Here is a 15019-nt window from a genome sequence, read left to right as displayed (position 1 = left end):
CCTCTCCTGAAGCCTCCCCACTAATTAGCCACTCTTTCTGTTTGCAGCTTCTCTAACTGGCTCTTTCCTCTTAGCATAAAACCAACCTCAAATATTTCAGATCTTAAAAAAGAATTCCGCCATCTACCTTATGTCCTTCTCTTTTTCCTTTCCATAGCAGGAGAGCCTTGCGAAGTGTAGTTACTTCCTCAACTATACTTAGCTTGCAGTGATACCTCAACCCTCTTCTACAACCTGGCTTTCCATTCCCTTTCCATGGAACAGGTCCTGCCAACGTCAACAATGGCCTTGTTGGTCCTCTCTCATTGGGACAGTTCCTATCTCATGGGCCTCTTAGAAGCATCTGACACACTGACTATTCTCTTAAGTTCCATGCCCGTACTCTGTACCAATATTTCTCTTATTGCTCTAGCCTTCCCTTCTTCCCTCCTCCATAGGCTCTCCTGCTTTACCCTGTATCTTGAATAGGGAGTTCCACATTGGTCTTTTCTTCTCACTCTCACATTCTATGAATGATCCTATCCGTTACTATGGCTTAAATTACTAATGCACTTGTAACTCCCATGGTTGCTTATTCTCCATGATTCCCAGTATTTACAGTTTTTACCAGTCAGTTATAAAGTCATTTATCCCATTCCACCAGTATGACAGAGCAAGCTAAGCTCTTAAAACTTGCTTATCTTATTTCTTGCAATCTTAATTTTTACCTGGTAACATTAGCCGACTGCATTCTGAGGCCTCAGTCACCGGAAGGAGGGACAAACAAGTAATGTCTTTAGCTTCTGATTCTACTAGCCCCTGTCCCAATGGGATGGACGTATTCTGAACAAACTGTACCAGGAGCTGGGGGGAGGAGGGAGAAAGGGGAAGACGAAGAGACAATAATGAAAAATACAAGTTGTTAGGAATGATCTAAACCTCTGAATTTACCAAAAGTTCATAGCATAATTAAATCTTTACTGCTCACTAGTCTCAACCACATTCACAGAAAAACTAGATTAACTACGAAATAACATTTAAAGTTATTTTTATCAAGTGCTCTGTTTCAAAGAAAAGCTGTATTATATTGGTTCATTTAAACCTTACCGTAAAACAGTAAGACTAAACATGTATTTTAAAGATAAGGAATCAAAAAAAATAAATAAATAAAGATAAGGAATCAAGTCAAAGACATCAACTGACTTATCTAGGTCACATGACTAGTAGGGGAAATAAGTCTTTAAACTTACGTAACCTGATTCCAAATTCATTGACCTTTCCACTACGTGACAGAGAAGTGCTAAAATTAAAGCAAGAGAAATGAATAAAAATAACAAAATGTTTAGGGGCGTCTGTGTGGCTCAGCCAGCTAAGCATCCGACTCTTGATCTCAGCTCAGGTCTTGATCTCAGGGTCGTGAGTTCAAGCCCCACATTTGGCTCCACGCTAGGCATGGAGCCTACTTAAAAAAATAAATAAAAATAAAATAAATAATAAACAAATAATGTTTAAATCCTCTAATCACATTTAGAAAGAAAACACTTTCAGATATACACAAAATTACTGAAAAATGGTTGTGGTAGTAAATATTTATATATGTATATACACATTCACATATATATCATACATATAAAATTTTGTCATCATGTAATTACCTAAGTGTGTAATAACTTATACTTACTTAAACATAAAAAGCGATAGGTAAAAAGGAGTTTTTAAATCTTTGAGAAAGTACTTTGTGATAGAAAAAATAATAAACTAGTAGTTACAACCAAAACAATATGGCCCACAAAACCTAAAATATTTACTATCTGGCTCATTACAGAAGTTTCCTGACTTCCTGAACTAAGGACAAACCTTGGAAGATAGCCCACAAAAAAAAATAAAAATAAGTAAATAAATAAAAGGCACTGCCTGGGCTCACCTCTGGTTTGGATTCTAACTCATCTGATAACATTGATTCAGCTTCCAAATCCTGTAGCTGTTCAGGGGATAGGTTAAAAATTTAATTCAGAGTCAGTGACACCTTCCTGTTATGCTCATATTCCTCTAGGAAATGCTATGCTTTTCCTGTAAGATGCTGTGCTGGGTGGGTAATCAATTTAGCCTAAAAAAGGATAAGGGAGAGAGAGAATTAGAGTAGTAGAAAAATGTAGCTAAATAAACAAAGGCACTTCTCTACACATCTGAAAATCACAACAAGCAAGCAAATAAAAAATTCAGACCAAAACACTTGCTTTAAAATAGAACAAGCCCAATAGATGTCAAAATCCATTAAAAGTTGTACTTCGTAGAATTTCAACTTCTAATAGTCTATTTTAAGAAAAGGTCTTAAAATAGAAAAAATATATGCCCACAGAATTTCATGTTAGCATCTACAACAATAAACAACTGCAAGCAAGATATAAATACACATACATACCCAACACTTAGGGAATGATTTATTAGACTATGGCACTGTCACTTAAAAATATGGTTATAAAAACAACGCAACAACAAAAAGTGCTAATGACATGTTAAATTACAAAAACAAAATACAAAATTATATATTTGCTATTATTAAAACTAGTTAAGATATGAACAGAGGGGCGCCTGGGTGGCGCAGCGGTTAAGCGTCTGCCTTCGGCTCAGGGCGTGATCCCGGCGTTGTGGGATCGAGCCCCACATCAGGCTCCTCCGCTATGAGCCTGCTTCTTCCTTTCCCACTCCCCCTGCTTGTGTTCCCTCTCTTGCTGGCTGTCTCTATCTCTGTCAAATACATAAATAAAATCTTTAAAAAAAAAAAAAGATATGAACAGAAAAAAGTAAAAGGAAATTAATACAACTATGATAGTAGCTATCAGGTGGCAGGCTGGTATGACTTATTTTTCCTTTCTCAATTTCCTCATCTTTCTAAAAGTAGTTATACAGTCAAAATCTGAAAAGTGTTTCCCAAAAGTAGTAACCTTGGAACCCTGATGTAGCTATTTTCCCCCATAATTAAAATTCTTACTTTTTATCACTTAATTTTTTTCAGACTTTGACAAAAGAGTCCACTGTATTTTGTACAATTGTTGCTAAACTTGGGAGCACTACCATATACAAAGTAATTACACAGTGTAAAATGTACTCAGGAGGGAGTTTTCAATTAATACCAAAGTTGACTGGAAAGTTAGAACAAGGCAGGCTTACTCTGCAAAAAAGACATTTAGAAGTTCAGGAATAAATTTTTATTACTCTGTTGGTTCCTTCCTCTCCCTCTTGCTAGCTTCCAGAAATCCTCACTTTCATCATAAAAAAATAACAATTCACAAGATGTAAATGAAAGTGTCCTTTTATTTAAGTTTCCTACATAAAATCAAGTATCATAAATCTCTGATTTTTTCTTTCCCTATGTTTTCCTAATTCAAGCTCTATACATAATAGTTCAATGTTGTTTATCCATCCCCCTTTTTCACAGAGGAAGGAACCAAGGCTCAGTGCATCACTTGCTCAAGTTATTAAGTTGCAGAACCAGGACTGCTGCCCAGAGCAGGTCAGCATGAATAGTGATTACATCTATCTATGTCTGACCTTGAAACACCAGGGTTTAAGAAGTCCTTCTCCCCAATTCCAGTTCATCTTAAGAAGCCAAGAAATAACCAAATACTTGTTTAGGTTATTCTTAAGGTTCCTCAAACTCTGAGTTTCCAGGATTGTAAAATCTCTAAGAAACTAGACAACTATTTGCTGCCTTTTATATTCGTTAGGTTTCTTAGAAACCAATGATGCTTGCTGCGTTTCCATTATCCTTACCTAATGAAAAATGAAAAAAAAAAATGAAGTTTATGAATATGTGCACTGAACAAGAGAAAAATCATGTACTAGATCTTAGATACTTTTGCAAAGCTGTAATAACAATTTAAAGAAGGAAGCTGCCACCTCTCTTATAGTTTAAGAGCCACATCTCATCACATTTCTCAAGGGTCCATGGTTATCTATGATATCTTTTTATTTTAGTATATTCATTTCAGTGATAATTTTTCAAGAAAATAACACAAGCATTATCTTGGAACAAATGGATATCCATATTATAACTGAGTTCTGCCCGAATTTGTTGCCCATGTTTGTGGTTTGTATGTGCACTATATGAACTAAAGAGTGACTAGTAGGATAGAGTAGCATAGGCAGGCTGACCTTAAAAGAATCTGCACCGGAGCACTCAGTACCTTATCAAGTGTACTGTGTGAATCTCATCTTTAACACAGCAACTTGCTATGTATATTAGCCGAAGTGTGATGGCAAATATGCAATTAAATTTGTTTCTATCCTCAATTCCCATCATCATTTAACAGGTTCCAAAAACCGCAATGCAAATTTTTAAATAACGGCTTCACTGAGATATAATTCATATAGCATACAATTCACTCATTTAAAGACTACAGTTAAATTGTTTTTAGTATATTCAGAGTTGTGCAATCACAACCACAACCAATTTTACAACAATTTCATCACCCCAAAAAAGAAACCTTGTACCTATCAGCAATCACTCCCCATTTCCTCCCAAACCCTCCCCTGATCAGGCCTAGGCGACCACTAATTCCTGTCTCTATGGATTTGCCTATTCGAAACATTTCATATAAATGGAATTACACATGTGATCTTTTGTGCTTGGCTACTATCACTTAACATAATGTTCCCAAGGTTCATCCCTCTCGTAATATGAGTCAGTGCTTAATTTCTGTTGCCAATAATATTCTATTGTATGAATATACATTTTATTTATCCATGTATCGCTTAATGGACATTGGATTATTTCTACAATTTGGCTATTATGAATAATGCTGCTATGAACATTCATGTACAAGTTTTTTAGTAGACATATGTTCTTACTCTTTTGGATATATACCTAGATGTGGAATTGCTAGATCATATGGTAACTCTATGATTAACCTCTTGAGGAATTACCAGGCTGTTTTCCGAAGTGTCTGCACCATTTCATAATCCCACTAGCAGTAGATTTCTCTACATCCTCACCAACACATTATTATAGCCCTCCTAGCAGGTGTGAATGGTAACTCATTGCGGTTTTGAGTTGCATTACCTGATGGCTAATGATGTTGCATATCTCTTCATGTGTTTATAGACCATTTGCACATCTTTTCAGGAGAAATACTCAGATCACATGCCCATTTTTTTAAATTGAGTTGTCTTTTATTGTTGAGTTGTAAGAGTTCTTTATATATTCTAGATACAAGCCCCTTATCAGATATATGATTTGCACAAACTTTCTCCCATTCTGTGTGTTCTCCTTTGCAACACAAATCTTATCTTCATTTGAACAAGGCAACTCTAACTCTGCAGTTATTTAACAATACCTCATTAAAACTGGCATTCAAGGACTTCTAGTCAGTTTTGGTTACATGTGAAATCCCGTATCACACGCTGCTTAACAATGTCTTGACATTTTAAATACATACCTTGTATGATATTCTCTGCATAGTATTACTGAAGTTAAAACGTAGAAACACAGGAAATATATTACTGAATTCAAGGCTAAATCTTTCCACTATTAAGTTCAAATTTAAGTACTGCATTTCAGCAAATCGACATCTCTACCAAATATGAATGTTATTTTAAATTTTGTTTTATGGTGTGGTTTACAACTGTATACTCATTCATAAAGATATAAATCCATGGCAACAACTGATATAATTGCAATAGCCTAAATTGTACTACCTACATGGTTCCCTAGAGCCATCAAAACATTAGACTGCTGATATTGTAATAAATTTGTATCATGGCAGATGGTAACTACTCTTATCTTGGTGAGCACAGAGTAGTGTATCAAATTGTGGTAATGTATCAAACTGTCAAATCATTATGCTGTATACCTGAAACTAATTTAACATTGTATGTCACCTATTCATCAATTAAAAATAAATATATATTAGATTGCTTAAAGGAAACAATCTTGGTTCAGCATAGGTTAATTTTTTTTTTTTTAATCCACTGACCCTACCACTGCTATTATTGAATTATTTGTAAACTTGTTTTGATTTTGCAGTTGATTAAGAGCTACTGGGAGCTTCAGCACTGGCAGGATAAGAATTACTACCTAGCTTTATGTCAAAGTATATTTAGAGTAATCATAATAAAAATTTGCCAGTATGAGGGCCAATATAGTGTTCAATGCATTGTTCTTCCTTTGAATGCAATTTGCATGACAGTGGAGTGAAAGGCACTACTCTTACTCAAAAGGAAACTATTTTGGGGGGCACCTGGGTGGCTTAGTCGTTAAGCGTCTGCCTTTGGCTCAGGGCATGATCCCAACTTCTGGGATGGAGCCCCACATCAGGCTCCTCCGCTATGAGCCTGCTTCTTCCTCTCCCACTTCCCCTGCCTGTGTTCCCTCTCTCCCTGGCTGTCTCTCTCTCTCTCTGTCAAATAAATAAATAAATAAATAAATCTTTTTTTTTTTTTTTAAGTTTAAAAAAAAAAGGAAACTATTTTTAAGGTAATTATGGGTCTTAAGGAGAGCCTTCTTATGCTATTAATTAAGATAAGAGACTAGAAATGTAATATTGGGGGCGCCTGGGTGGCGCAGCAGTTAAGCGTCTGCCTTCGGCTCAGGGCGTGATCCCGGCGTTATGGGATCGAGCCCCACATCAGGCTCTTCCCCTATGAGCCTGCTTCTTCCTCTCCCACTCCCCCTGCTTGTGTTTCCTCTCTCGCTGGCTGTCTCTATCTCTGTCGAATAAATAAATAAAATCTTAAAAAAAAAAAAAAAAGAAATGTAATACTGAGTAGTCACCCCAAATTCTTCAATGTGAACACTAATATTTGTTCTTTTTTTCTAATCTTTATCTGGTAGACAGGCAAAATTTATATGCCCTTATTTCCTTTCACATTAGAAAAATTACTAATTTAGCCCCATAAATAACAAAAGAGATAATGACATTTAACTATCAGCAACCAAAGGTAGGCCCATCAATTTGTATTTTCCACAAATCATAAATAAGGCATCTTGGCTCTGGAGAGAATTCACAACAAAACAAAATGATCTCAGACACCCAGGGATTAGTCTAATAAATATTATTAATAAATATGAAATAAGTAGTTCTAGTTAGACCCTTTTCTCCCTTTACTCTTGGCAACAACGGAATTTTACTGTGTGCATGGTTCCCCTATGGCCACCAAAGCACATTAGAGTGCTTACAGAAAACAACCTTGGTCCAGCAGAAATTCTACTCTTTAGAAATCCACTGACCCTGCCAATCCTATTATGTTAATAGCTAATAATAGCAGAAAATGTTATATGTTATCCCACAGTCAGCCTAAAGGTTAAAAAGAATGCAGGCAATACAAACCTTTGCAATGAACCAAAGCAAAGAACACAGGCAGCCCTGAAAAGTTCTGTAAATTGGTAACAAGAGAACTCATAAAAAAAGCAAAGCTGATTTAAGACAATAGGAATCTCTATGATCTAGACCTTCCTGAGAACAATTCTCCTTCTGTTTTTAGCCAAATAAATAAATCCTGAGAACTGAAGTCTGATTAACTGCATTTTTCTTCTACAGTACACTCAATATAATTCAGCAAATTATGCATTACGTAGCTAAGTTAAATAAAGAAGCTGAGATATGTTTATTAAAAAAAAGAAAAATCCAAGGTCTCTAAAACAGAAATCCAAATTCTGCCTCTGACTTTTTGGTTGAGACCTAGGCAGGCTACTCATCTTCTGGGCCCTAGGAAATTCATTTGAAATACAGATGAAACAAATCTACCCTAGGATTATTTATATATCGGTCAAAAGAAATAATCACAAAATTCTTCAGAAAACAAAGCTCTGCATAAGTGCTTAAGAAACAAGTAAACAGGGCACCTAGGTGGCTCAGTCAGTTAAGCGTCTGCCTTCAGCTCAGGTCATGATCCCAGGGTCCTGGGATTGAGTCGCATGGGGCTCCCTGCTCAGTGGGGAGTCTGCTTCTCCCTTTGCTCCCCCCGCCCCCGCTCCTGCTCTCTAGCTCACTCTCTAGCTCAAATAAATAAATAAAATCTTAAAAAAAAAAAAAAAACAAGTAAATGTTTCAAATGCTTTTATACCCTAAAAGATTAAGAAATGCGCCTGGCTGGCTCAGTTGGTAGAGTGTGTAACTCTTGATCTTGGGGTCTTGAGTTCAAGCCTCATGTTGGGAGTAGAGATTACTTAAAATAAAATCTTTAAAAAAAAAAAAAAATCTGCCTTTTATTAACTGAGTCCAAATTCCTTATAAAGCAGTGGTTTTCAAACATTTTGACTGCAAATCACAGTAAGATACATTTTCCATCATACCCCAGAGAATGAAATACTCACTGAGACACATACAAATAACACATTTACATGAAACAATACTAGCCTATGCTAATCTCAGGCACTCTGAATTTTTTAAAAATAAAACTCACTAAAGTGATCTCAAAAGCTACTTAAAAGATTTCATCCCAAAGACTGAAAACAGTATCAAGTATCTTCAAAAGTCTAAAATGCATGTTAAACAGAGACTCAGCCATAAAACATAAAGCCATTGATATAAACCTGCTATAAATATATATTACAATCAGCAATTATCATTAGAGTCTTGGGGAAACTGAAATAACTTGAATCCTCACACAAGACAGGAATTAGTGGTAACACCATGTTAGGAGGGCAGAGATGGTCTAAAACTAATGCAGGCCACATGGAGAAATACTGGGCGGGAAAACCAAGCCAAAATAAACTAAACTACAACAGGAGAACAGACCTGATACAGGTGGTATCTTGCCTCAGTCCTGACTGCCATACAGAAGGGAGTGTATTCCAAAGGGAAAGATGACCAGGGGCTTTTACAGCTCTGCCTCAGGAAAGAAACAGAACATCATTGTGTCAACTTCTAAAAAGCAATGTGATTCCACCCTAGGAAAACAAAGCCTAGAATACCAGTACTGCTCTTACTCTAGGGAGGCAGAAAATGCCTTGACCTTGACCCAGTTTCAGAAAGAAAGGGGGGGAGGTGAGGAAAAAAGAGGGAAGAAATTGAGAAACACTGTGGTCCCTTCAATTGGTAACCAATCTGCTTCTCAGTTCCGTCCATATGTACCTGCGGCTGACCACAAATATAGACCCAAACAATGCTTCACTAAAAATGAAAAACTAAAACAAAAATTCTACTAATGGTAGGGAATCACCATGATCAAAAATGAAAATTAAAAAAAGAACAGTGTAAATTTTGGTATAAAACAGTAGTCCTGGAATGCCTGGGTGGCTCAGTTGGTTAAGCGTCTGAGTGGGTAGCCTGCTTTTCCCTCTGCCTGTCACTCCCCTCTGCTTGTACTTGCTCTTAAATCCCACATCAGGCTCCTTGCTCAGCGGAGAAGCTCCTGCTTCTCCTTCTGCCTGCCACTCCTACTTGTGCGCGAGCTCGCTCTCTGACAATTAAATAATCTTAAAAAAAAAAACCCAAGTAACCTTTTATATCCGTATCTAGCGTATTATGGAAGTTGATTAAATTCTAACAACACAGTGGTAATAGGTACTAGTGAAAGAAATTTGGAATGGAGAACTGTGAAGCCAGAATGAAACTTATAAACTATAGGATTCATCCCGGGCTTTCCCTCTGCCTTCCCAGGATCTGCTGAGGTGTTCCATTCCCACAGCCCTCATTTTTATTCCAGTCACCTCCCCATTTCTCTGCAATCCTTCAGAGCCAAATTTATCAAGAGACTTGTCTCCACTTTCAAATCTCCAATCACTATCCAATCCCATCACTTCACCAAAACTTTTCTTGTAAAGATTACCAAAGATCTTCATGTTACCAAATTCAATGGACACTTTGTAGCCCTTCTTGACCTTTGCAATGAACAACTACTGTTTTTAATTATCTCACATTCATTTCCCCTGTGTGGGTGACAGATCTATGTTATGTCTGGGGATCTACCCCTCCCCCATTGGATACATCCTTGGTCGAGACTGTAGATCAAGGTGTTCTCTTCTTCACTGGCCCAACTGTTGGACACTTGACCCATAGTGAACAAACCAGACACTTTTCCTCAGAATGTGAATTCTGAAAGAACTAACAAAGGGCTGAAAACTGCTGCAGCAGCCCATTCATGCGAGTAATGCTGCTAGCAGCCTCCCCGGGGCTGCTCCAATTCCTGTCCTTCATAAAGCCAGGGCCTTCATCATTTCCTTTGGTCCCAGGAGCTGCCCACATCCTTGTTATAAATTCCTCTTCTGAAGCAAACTGGTCACTTGTGACCAGAGTCATAACTGGTATTACCCCTTAGAAGCACTGCCTACTTCCTCCAACACTTTACTTATACTCTTCTTCCAAGAGACATGTTCCTCATTTTACTCTTACATCATTGCCATTCCCCCAGCTTCCTTTGGTAACTCCTATACTCTTCTTGCACTCTGCCTCTAAATATTAATTTTCCTCAGGGTAGTATTCAGGCTCTCTTTTCTTGCCACATTCTCTTCCTAGTGTAAACTTATGGCTTGAAATGATACAGTCTCCAATTTTTTTTAAGTTTTTATTTAAATTCCAATTAGTTAACGTACAGTGCAATATTAGTTTCAGGTATATAATAGTTACTCAACGCTTCCATACAACACCTGGTGCTCATCACCAAAATTTTTATCTACAGCCCAGATATTGCTTCTGAGCTGCAGACTTGTATATACAATTGCTTACTTGACATCTCTACTTAACATTTTAACTTGATATCTCAAATTCAACATGTCCAAAATGAATTCTCTTCCAAGCCTGTTTCTCATCACGTCCTGCCAGCCCCACTCACCACAACCTTCCAATCAAGATGGGACCACCATTCACCCCATTTAGGAGCCATTTTTATTACTTTCTTTCTTTTGCTCCCAATATCCAGTCCTACGGAAACAGCAAATCCACCTACTTCTATCTCAACTGTCTCAAATGTGGCCTATTTTAGGCCACCATCAATACTTGTCCTAAACCACTGTTAGTGCCACCTAACTGGTCTCCATGCTTCTACCCTGGCCTCCCTCCATTCTATTCTCTTCACAGTAGTAAGTATCATCTTTAAATGTGAGTCCTATTATATCACTCACCTGCTTGAAACTCTTTACTTGGCTTCCCAATGCACCTAGACAAAATCCAAACTCCTTATACTGGCCTATAAGAACCTATGCGATCCATTCCTGATTCTCCAACTACACTCCAGAGTCACTCTCCCTTATGGGCTCACCAAGCTTCAGCCATCTTAGTTCCTTGAACAAATTAAGCTCTTTCTGATGTTAGGGATGTGCACATGTCATTTCCTCTACCTTGGAACACTTTTACCGCTCTCTCCATTGATTAGCTCTTTTTCATTTTTCTGGGCTGTTTATCAACTCATTTAGAAAGGCTTTGTCTGATGACCTTATCCAAAGAAGATTCCCCATACTTAAACTTTTATTCTCTATCTCTGCTGTTTCTAATTCCTTTTTTTTTTTTAAGATTTTATTTATTTAGGGGCGCCTGGGTGGCACAGCGGTTAAGTGTCTGCCTTCGGCTTAGGGCATGATCCTGGCGTTCTGGGATCGAGCCCCACATCAGGCTCCTCCGCTATGAGCCTGCTTCTTCCTCTCCCACTCCCCCTGCTTGTGTTCCCTCTCTCGCTGGCTGTCTCTATCTCTGTCGAATAAATAAATAAAATCTTTAAAAAAAAAAAAGATTTTATTTATTTGTCAGAGAGAGGGAGAAAGAGCACAAGCAGGGGGAGAAGCAGGCAAAGGACTGAGCAAGGAGCACGATGCAAGACTCAATCCCTGAGTCCTGGGATCATGACCTGAGCCCAAGGCAGACACTTAACCAACGGAGCCAACCTGGCATCTTGCTGTTTCTAATTCTAATTTTACATAGTATTCATTTTTTGTCTGGCTACCCTGTAAATTGTAAGCTCCATAAACAAGGGCAGGAACTAGTCTGTCTTGTTCACAACTTTCCTTCCACTACCTAGCATTGTGCCTGGCAAAGTATTATATGTAATTCATAAGGAATTTAGGTCTCCAAGAGTCATTTCTGATACTGTGAAACTCTAAGGTTGGCTTTACTATGAGATTTAAGGGCTTCCATACAAACTTCCCTGCAAGCACCTAGTAGGTACTGAATAAAATATCTGTACAGTGAATGAACGACATGCAAATAATACCAAAATTTTTGTCTCTACTCCTGACCTCTCTTCTGAACTCCAAATTTTTATTTCTAACTGCTTGCCGGATATGTCCCCACGGATAACCATCTCAAACGTAACAATGCCCAAAGTCTAGATTATCATCTCCACCACCAAACCTGTTCTTCTTCCTGTATTAACCATTTCAATTATTGCCCAACCTTCTTCCCACTCAGCCACAAATTCTAGGTCCTTAACAATGTGTCTCATCCTCCATATTTAAATAATCCCAGTAGTTCTGATTCCCCCAAATTTATTCCTCCTGTGATACCCAGTTTCGATCTCATTATGTTTCAACTACACTATTAAAATAGGCTTCTAGGGGCGCCTGGGTGGCGCAGTCGTTAAGCGTCTGCCTTCGGCTCAGGGCGTGATCCTGACGTTCCGGGATCGAGTCCCACATCAGGCTCCTGGGCTGGGAGCCTGCTTCTTCCTCTCCCTCTCCCCTGCTGTGTTCCCTCTCTCGCTGGCTGTCTGTCACATAAATAAATAAAATCTTTAAAAAAAAAAAAAATAGGCTTCTAACTGGTCACCCTGCCCTAAAAATTCCCCTTTCAATCCACCTTTTTATGCAGCCACTTGAGTTATCTTTCCGAAACACAGAAATGTTTATGTTACTCCACTCACTTAAAATTCAGTGCCTCAGAATACTATCAAATTCCGAAGCATGGCATTTCAAATATTTTACAGTATATCCTCAAATACTGTTCCAGTTACAGCACTGTCCGTATTCTTCAAATAACCCTTTACTCCAGCCCACATGTACTGGGTTTTGGAATGAACACACCAGCCTATTTCAGTGCTCAAGTCTTTGCTTACAATAGTCTTCAACCAGTAATAAACACTCCCAATCCAGTTCTGATTTTTTGAAATCCTTTCCAGCCTTTAAAATCCAACTCAAATGCCATCCACTAAGACTCTGATCCTTTCCCTGCAGTCAAAACAAATCTGTCTTTACCTTGGTGTTCTCACAACACAGTTTCACCTCTCTTTAGCAATTATTCCATCCTGCCTTGGCTATTAGTTGTCTACATGCATATTTTTTCCACTGGTTAAGGTCGTTGAATTTATTCATTCTAACTGTCATTAACCTAGTATGATGCTTTGAACAAACTAAGCATACCATAAGTGTCTGGCTCAATAAATAGGTAAGCCTCTTCACCTACAGAGGAGGGGAAAAACACTAGAGATTAAGTAACTTGTCAAAAATCAGATATTTACTTAAATATAGAATTTTTAAAAATTAGAACCTAAATCTTCCAATCAGCGGACTTTACTCTGTCCACACCAAGTAATACAAAGTGGAATTTCTCACTCCCTAACAACAACGAAATGCCGCTGACTCTATTACAAAATGTTTCTTTTACTCTCCTTGCAAATATGTTACGCTGACCTATGTGCCAAAGTGAAGAAGTACAAATTCTTAAGTCCCAGGTTAGTAATATTTAACTTCCAAACGGTGCCTAAATGCACTTGAGGGCCTCATGAGCAAGTAGGATAAACTTCAATAAACTAATTGCATTCTTTCCTCTGAAGAAACTTTAGAGGATAAATTCAACCTGCGAATGCATACAGGCTGTAAACACAGCCCACAGCCTCGCCTTGAAATGACAGGCGAAGGAGAAGCCAGCAGCCGACCCCCTCAGAGCCGGCAGCCTGCCTTCCTTCTTCTAGACCCAGGAAGTAAGTGGACGTATGAACGAAGAGGGCAGCTCTGGGCTGAAATATCCAGGGCAGAGTCCTCTTGGCATCCTCTCTCCCCCTCTGCAACGGCCTTAGTGTAAGGCCTCAAGGACCGCGGGCAGGGCCCGGCGGTGGGTGCAGTCCAGCAACCCCCGCCCTTAGGGACCCGCTGCTGACTCCAGCTTTCTCAGGACCGTCTTGTTTCTAAGCTGCTGCCCCCAAAACCAAGCAAAGGAGCAGAAACATCGGCCCCAACGCCGCGAGGGGAAGGGCCGAAGCTATAGGGCTTCAGACCGGCCGCTCCCGGGCCCGCCAGATCTGGGAGGGGTGCCCAAGGGGGGCGGTTTCCCTGTCCTCTCCGGAGGCGAACTCGGCCCGAGCCCCCGAGGAGCCGGTACTGGCTCCCTCCCTTTCGGGGACCACCCAGCAGCGCGGGTGTGGCCTGGCCCAGCCCGGAGCTCACCTTCCCGTCCCGGGCACCCGGCTAGCCGTCAGGCGGTCCCGAATTCCGTCCACATACAGCGTCTTCCGGCTCCCGCCGGAAGCAGCGGCAGCGCGGGACAGGAAGTTTGGCCGGCCCCCAACGCTCACACCCACTCGCTCGCCCCAGGCTGGACCTCAGCGGTCCCGCGCGGGGTTCCGCCGGAGGTGTAGAGGGCGGGCAGGGGCCGGGCTGTGTGCGCGGGGCTGGGCCCCCGGACGCTAGGAGTTGTGGTCTCCTGCCTATTCATTCCCCGCCTTGGGGCCCCCGCGGTCTGCGAAACCCGAAAAACGGGGTCAGTTCATTCCAGTCGTGACGTCACTGCTTCCTTGCAGTAGCAGATGGGGTAGTTTTTCTTGTCAGCTGAGATCAGAACTAGTTACAATGGAGGTCAGCGAGAAAGAGAGCACTACTTAAACATTTAACAAAGTTCTCACTGAAGAGGACCTCAAAGCTTCACTGCTTGAGAAAGGAACTTGCAGAATCTAGTTCTGCATTGCATTCGGGACAGGGTAAGAATTGAGACTCAGATGTACAACTTTTCTTGTAATATGAATTCCCTAGAGTCTGGGTTCCCTACATTAGGATGCAACGAGCTCTCGAATGAATATCCACACTGGGGAGTAGAATACTTGAGTTCCCGGCTGGATGCCACCACGTTAGAGCTTTATGCGGGTGAGACTTTTTGAAATTACTATTTTTCAATACTTG

At 39.7% G+C, this 15019-nt stretch overlaps 1 protein-coding gene across 5 annotated transcripts in view; it reads right to left on the bottom strand.

The window, feature by feature from the left end:
• ZNF410 (zinc finger protein 410) overlaps positions 1 to 14442 on the bottom strand; it is a 38321-nt gene extending 23879 nt beyond the window's left edge. For 2 of the 5 annotated variants that reach the window (XR_006781472.2, XM_045807836.2), the window contains exons 1-3: positions 14291 to 14442; positions 1904 to 2086; positions 708 to 843 (exon numbers count right to left, since the gene is read on the bottom strand). Coding sequence is in view for 4 of the 5 variants with exons in the window: in XM_045807836.2 (XP_045663792.1) it covers positions 708 to 843; positions 1904 to 1936 (169 nt within the window). In the remaining variant the exon portion in view is untranslated. Of the gene's footprint in view, positions 1 to 707; positions 844 to 1229; positions 1280 to 1903; positions 2087 to 3531; positions 3754 to 8717; positions 8808 to 14290 lie in introns of all 5 variants that reach the window. The other 3 variants (XM_087856130.1, XM_045807837.2, XM_045807838.2) reach the window with 3 other exon arrangements.
• Positions 14443 to 15019: the final 577 nt, after the last annotated feature.

This window comes from Ursus americanus, chromosome 26 (genome assembly GCF_024610735.1).
Source record: "Ursus americanus isolate L20-20 chromosome 26, mUrsAme1.1.p, whole genome shotgun sequence".
Taxonomy (NCBI): Eukaryota; Metazoa; Chordata; class Mammalia; order Carnivora; family Ursidae; genus Ursus; species Ursus americanus.
This window is presented reverse-complemented; position numbering and strand designations above follow the sequence as displayed.